Source organism: Amblyomma americanum, chromosome 1 (genome assembly GCF_052857255.1).
Source record: "Amblyomma americanum isolate KBUSLIRL-KWMA chromosome 1, ASM5285725v1, whole genome shotgun sequence".
In the NCBI taxonomy this organism is placed as follows: Eukaryota; Metazoa; Arthropoda; class Arachnida; order Ixodida; family Ixodidae; genus Amblyomma; species Amblyomma americanum.
In genome coordinates this window covers 225,685,814-225,692,429 of record NC_135497.1, presented here as the reverse complement: position 1 = coordinate 225,692,429, position 6,616 = coordinate 225,685,814, and the positions used below count along the sequence as shown (strand labels likewise).

Below are 6,616 nucleotides of genomic sequence, written 5' to 3'. Positions count from 1 at the left end.
CGACGGCTGTCCAATCTGCTGCTTTCGTCGGTATTTATGTTTTCCGTGTTAGCGAACCTGTAGAGTGTTTACCAGCGCCGCCCTCATCCATAGCCGTGGACGTAGCACGTCCTGCAATACCGAAAGTGTGACGTAGAACGTCAACTAACGACGATGGCGAAAACTGTGCCAGAGCCCTCTTGTGCTACGTATGGCATCAAGGCTGCCAGAACCGAGACCCCCGTTAAGCTATTAGCAGACAAGGCAAATGAAATGAGCGGCTCGTTTTACAAACATATTAAGGAAGCCAACAGTCACCGAAACGAAAGTGCATAGGGGAAAGTTTTTTTCTTTAATTTATAGTGCCAATCAATTGGTTTTTAAAGAAAATTACTTATAAAGCAGCAGAAAAACAACGATATTCGGAAGTCGTATGTTCGGATCCTACCGGCGGCATGGTTGTTTTTTCTGCTACTTTATAAGTAATTTTCTTTAAAAACCAATTGATTGGCACTATAAATTAAAAAAAAAACATTCCCCTATGCACTTTGGTTTCGGTGACTGTTGGCTTCCTTAATATATATATAGCAGACAAGGCAAATGAAGTGAGGGGCTCGTTTGACAGACATATTAAGGAAGCCAACAGTCACCGAAATCAAGGTGCATAGGGGAATGTTTCTTTTCTTAATATCTAGTGCCAATCAATCAGTATTTTTTGTTTTTTTCCTTTAAAGGAAATTACTTAGCAGCAAAAAAACAACCATGCCGCCGTTGGGATTCGAACCCACGACCTCCGAATATCGCGTCCGGTGCTCTTACCAACTGAGCTACGGCGACGGCTGTCCAATCTGCTACTTTCGTGGGTATTTATGTTTTGCGTGCAAGCGAACCTTGAGAGTGTTCACCAGCGCCACCCACGTCCATAGCGGTGGACGTAGCACGTCCTGTAATACCGCAAGTGTGACGTAGAACGTCATCTAACGGCGAGGGCGGAAACTGTGCGAGAGCCCTCTTATGCTACCTATGGCATCAAGACTGCCAGAACCGAGACCCCCGTTGAGCTATTAGCAGACAAGGCAAATGAAGTGAGGGGCTCGTTTGACAAACATATTAAGGAAGCCAACAGTCACCTAAATCGATGTGCATAGGGGAATGTTTCTTTTTTTTAATATCTAGTGCCAATCAATCAGGTTTTTTTGTTTTTTTTTGTTAAAGAAAATTACTTATAAAATTACACACACACACACACACACACACACACACACACACACACACACATATATATATATATATATATATATATATATATATATATATATATATATATATATATATATATATATATATATATATATATATATATATATATATATATATATATATATATATATATTGCAGCGAACCATGACGGCCGCGCCTGATGCCGAATAGGCAGATTTTTATTTTTATTTATTTATTTTACCCTCAGGGCAAAGCATTACAGAGGGGAGTAGGTAATACATAATAACACTGAAAATACAAACAGCAGAGAACAATAAATTATCACAACATAGATAAGTTAGAACAAGTGATCAACACAATATATCATTCAATAGAAGCGGTAACAGCAGACCTAAACAATACAGGGTCAGGAATTGTGATCATCGACCAAGCGCCGATGAAGACGAGGCGCAGGTGAAAGACGAAGTTTCGCCGCGGTTCACGAGATCGCTTGGTTTTTTTGGACTGGCCGTCGGCGCTGCTCGCTGTCCTGCTCGTCGTTTTGTGTCGCCCGCCGTGAACTCTTTCCCCTGTCTTATTTGTGTACAAACCCCCCTTCACTTGGTGGAGGTGCGGATTTGCTGACATCCTGCAGCATCGAAGTCGTATGCTTCCGGTCATCACCATGCCCAAAGATTCCAGCCCCACTTCTGCCGCCCTGCCGCCGACCTTCGTCTGCGCTGGAGCGTTGCGACAGCGCGATCCTGCTGTATTCAGTGGAACCGGGGACCATGACGTCGAGGACTGGTTAAGCTCGTACGAGCGGGTAAGCATCCATTATAAATGTGACGATGCCCGCAAACTGAACAACGTCATCTTCTATCTTACGGACTTTGCGAATCTGTGGTACCGCAACCTCGAGGCTGACATCACATTATGGTCCGCCTTCAAGCAGAATTTCGCCGGCGTCTTCGGCCTGCCCGCGGTGCGCAAGTTGCGCGCCGAGCAACGCCTACGTGCTCGGGCTCAGCTGCCTGGTGAAAATTTCACCAGCTACATTGAGGATGTGGTTTACCTGTGTAGGCGTGTGGATTCTTCGATGCCGGAGCGCGCCAAGATCGATCACATCCTGAAGGGCATCGACGACAACGCGTTTCAGATGCTTCTGGCCAAAAATCCAGCAACCGTCGTCGACGTCCTTGCCCAATGCCAAAGCTACGACGAACTACGCAAGCGCCATCTTCTCACTCGCTCTCCACTCTCGAAGTCGGAGCCTATGGGGGCTTTGACGTCTGACTGCGACCACTCGCCACTGTTGCCCCAGATAAAGGAGTTTATTCGCGAAGAAGTTGCTCGTCAGCTCTCTCTCGTCAACCCGAGTCCTGACGCTTCCTCTCTTCTTATGCCTTCGCTTCAGCGCGTCATCCGAGAACAAGTCGCCGAGGCTCTTCCTACCCTGCCTGAAGTTCGTTCCGTCCCTCCTTTGTCGTACGCTGAAGCCGCGGCCCATTATAACCCCTCCACTCCTGTGGCGGCGCCCTTGACGTACGCCGCCGTGGCTGCGCAGCCTCACCCTGTGGCGTTTTCACCCAGTCCGCCTTTCCTGCGTCCGGCACCGGTCCCACCAGCGGCACCGCTTCATCCTCCCTCTTCGCCACATTACAACCCTTGGCGCACACCGGACAATCGGCCTATATGCTTTTCGTGCGGTTTCCCCGGCCACGTGGCCCGCCACTGTCGTCGCCGCATGGTCGCTCCTCCAGCGTTTGCGCCTTCTGCCGGCTTACCCCAGCTGCTTCGGGCTGCTCCACCTCCGGAAGCGTACGCCAGCGACCAGCGTCCGTATAGGACCCGTCGATCCCCGTCCCCACGTCACCGTTCACTGTCACCTATACGCCGTCGCCCTACGCCCGCTTACGAGGGAAACTAAGTTCCGCAGTTCCAGAGGCAAGAACTGCGTGCTGTTCGAACAGTTCAAGGCCTCATCCTTCTCCCACGAACATTCTAGTGGTGTCTGTCGACGGTTTGTTTGTGTACGCGCTTGTCGACACGGGTGCTGCTGTGTCAGTGATTGATGGGAGACTGCCGTCGCCTACGGAAAGTGACGACGCCATTTTCTGGTTTGTCGCTTCGCACTGCAACCAAAGAGTGGATCGCACCTTTGGCCACATGCACAGCGCGGGTTGTCATCGCTGACATTTTGTACAGTGTCGAATTCTTGGTCTTGCCGTCTTGTTCCCACGACGTGATTCTCGGGTGGGACTTCCTGTCAAAAAAATAACGCCGTGATCGATTGCGCCCGCGCTGAGGTAGAATTTTCTGCATTGTGCGACGAACTGGCCGACGACCTCCATTTCGTGTGTCCGCAGAAGCTCACCGTCGCTCAAGACGTTCATATCGCTCCGGAGGATTCAGCGCTTGTATCCCTCTCGTGCCTTGCCACGCCGGCCGTCACCGTTTTATTTACGCCGTATTCTTCCTTTGTCCACCGCAAAAACCTGCCGCTGCCGTCTGCTGTTCTCGATGTTCACGGAAATCTCATTAAGATGCTTATCAACAATCCATCTTCTTGCCCGCTTACCCTGCTACGTGGCGAATATTCTGGTTCAATTCAACCTGCCCACATTCTCTGACCTGGATGCCCCCGTTACCTCCCACCGTTTCTCCATCAACGCCCTTCATTCCGATTTGGCACCTGATCCATTGCCCGACGCCGCTATCCAAGCCGCCATCGACGACGCCCTTCCTTCCGCCCACCGGACGCAGCTCTCAGCCCTTCTGCACACGTTTTGCTCTGCTTTCGACGTCGCCCACACTCCTCTAGGCCGGACTTCCACCGTCGCTCATCGCATAGATACTGATTCTCACCCGCCTTTTCGACAGCGGCCATATCGTGTGTCGGCAGCAGAGCGCCGCGTGATTAGCGAACAAGTTGAGGACATGCTACACCGTGGTGTCATCCGTCCGTCTCACAGCCCTTGGTCTTCGCCGGTGGTACTTGTAAAGAAGAAAGATGGCTCAATCAGATTTGTGCTTCGACTACCGCCGCCCCTCAACAAAACTACCCACAAGGACAATTACCCTCTTCCTCGCATCGACGACGCTCTTGATTGCCTCCAAGACGCTGAGTACTTTTCTTCCCTTGACCTACGTTCCGGCTACTGCCAAGTACCGATGGCTGCACCTGACAGAGAAAAGACAGCATTTGTTACACCCGATGGCCTCTACGAGTTCAATGTGATGCCATTCGGTCTGTGCAACGCACCCGCCACATTCGAAAGGATTATGGATAACATCTTGCGGAAGTTCAAGTGGCAGATATGCCTCTGCTACTTGGACGACATTGTTGTCTTTTCCGCCGATTTCACCACGCACCTCGCACGCTTACGACAGGTTTTGACTTGCCTGACTGAGGCCGGCCTACAGCTGAATCTCAAGAAGTGCCACTTCGCCGCTCGGAAGTTCATCATCTTGGGGCACATCGTCTCCAAAAAAGGCATTCTCCCTGATCCGGTCAAGCTCCGTGCTGTGGCGCAATTTCTTAAACTTCTGTCGCTCAAACAACTTCGAAGCTTCATAGGTTTGTGTTCATATTTCCGGCGCTTCGTACGCAATTTCGCGTCGATCATTGCGCCACTGACGAAGCTACTTGGCGGAAACAATGACACGTCGGGCTGGCCGGCCGAGTGCGACGAAGCGTTCACTACCCTGCGCCATCTTTTGACTTCGCCGCCAATACTCCGACACTATGACCCAAAAGCACCTACCGAGGTCCATACGGAAGCGAGTGGCGTTGGCCTCGGAGATGTCTTGGCTCAGCGAAAAGATGGGTTTGAAGAATACGTAGTTGCGTATGCAAGTCGCGTGCTGAATCCAACTATTCCGTCACGGAGAGGGAATATTTAGCTATTGTATGGGCACTAACAAAATTCCGGCCCTATCTGTACGGTCGCCGGTTTGACGTCGTCACGGACCACCATGCGCTCTGTTGGTTATCGTCTATTAAAGATCCATCCGGTCGCCTCGCTCGATGGGCTCTTCGCCTTCAAGAGTTTGACATTCGCGTCATCTACCGTTCCGGCCGTGAGCACATGGACGCCGATGCTTTGTCTCGATCTCCCATTCCCAGCGACGCTGCCTGCTGCTCGGCAACAGATCCCGTACTTTTGTCTCTTACCATCGCTGATATGCCTGCGGAGCAGCGGAAGGACCCGTGGCTTGCTTCCCTAATAGACGCCGTGTCTTCTTCACAAAACGTTGCGCCTTCAAGAACATTACGGCGTCAAGCTCCGTACTTTGCCCTCCGGGACGGCATTCTATACCGCCGCAACTACATGCCTGATGGTCGGCGGTGGCTTCTCCCAATTCCCCGCCATTTACGATCTCAAATTTGCGCCTCTTACCACACCGACCCTCAGTGTGCGCACACTGGTGTTCTGAAAACATTCAAAAGACTTTCTCAGCGCTACTATTGGCGCGGCATGTACGCCTATGTTCGGAAATACGTCCGATCATGCATCGCCTGTCAGCGGCGGAAGACCTCGGCTCCTCGTGTGACCGGCCCATTGCAACCACTCCCTTCACGGCCCGCTTCCCTGTACGGTCTCTGGGCACCGCTGGATTATCGTCGGCGTCGACCACCTCACCCGGTATGCCGAGACAGCCGCCCTTGCTGCTGCTACTGCCTGCGATGTTGCGATGTTCCTGCTGCATCATTTTGTTCTTCGCCATGGCGCTCCGAGCGAGATCCTGAGTGACAGAGGCCGCGTCTTCCTTTCCCACGTCATTGAAGCTCTGCTTACCGCACGTCGCATCGTACATCGGACCACCACTGCCTACCATCCCCAAATTAACGGGCTAACCGAGCGCTTCAATCGTACTCAGAGACATGCTCACGATGTACGTCGCAGGGGATCAGACCAACTGGGACGCTGCCCTTCCTTTCGTGACGTACGCGTTTGGGGTTTGAATTGGGGAGATAAGTACGTTCTCCCCACTCAATCGCGGCTGACACGATTCAAAGCCGCCCGGACCCCACCCCGTGATCGCGTGCGCTACCGAGCGCTCGCCGACCTCGGCGGGCCTTGCTCAGGGGGAACAAAGGAACGAAACATTGGCTGACACAGACATTTATTGCTACAGAAACAATAACGCCAGCTAGCAACAAGGTACGCTAATGAATCAAGGTCATCCGACTCACCAGCAAGGTTCCGAGCGAATGTTCGCCCGCGCTAGGGCAAGGGATATAAACTCCGCAGGCCGGACGGGACGAGTACGGGAGCCTGTCTCCCCGTCGCTTCTTCGCCCCGCCGGCGAAGAGCGAAGCCGCCAGCGACGCGTCCGCTTGCCCCGACGATCCCCGCCGAAGTCCCCTCTCCCCCTCTCCCGCGCGCGGGCTTTGGCAGTCTCCGCGCAGCGATGCTGGCGCCCTCTCTTG

General features: G+C 52.4%; 1 protein-coding gene across 1 annotated transcript; it reads left to right on the top strand.

Moving 5' to 3' along the window:
• Positions 1-1,864: 1,864 nt before the first annotated feature.
• Positions 1,865-3,109, top strand: LOC144115924 (uncharacterized). The gene has a single exon (XM_077650557.1). It carries the CDS (start codon positions 1,865-1,867, stop codon positions 3,107-3,109), a length of 1,245 nt encoding a protein of 414 aa, XP_077506683.1.
• Positions 3,110-6,616: the final 3,507 nt, after the last annotated feature.

Excerpts from the sequence above, each read along its gene's own strand:
- LOC144115924 (XM_077650557.1), top strand. The coding sequence starts at position 1,865 with ATGCCCAAAGATTCCAGCCCCACTTCTGCCGCCCTGCCGCCGACCTTC.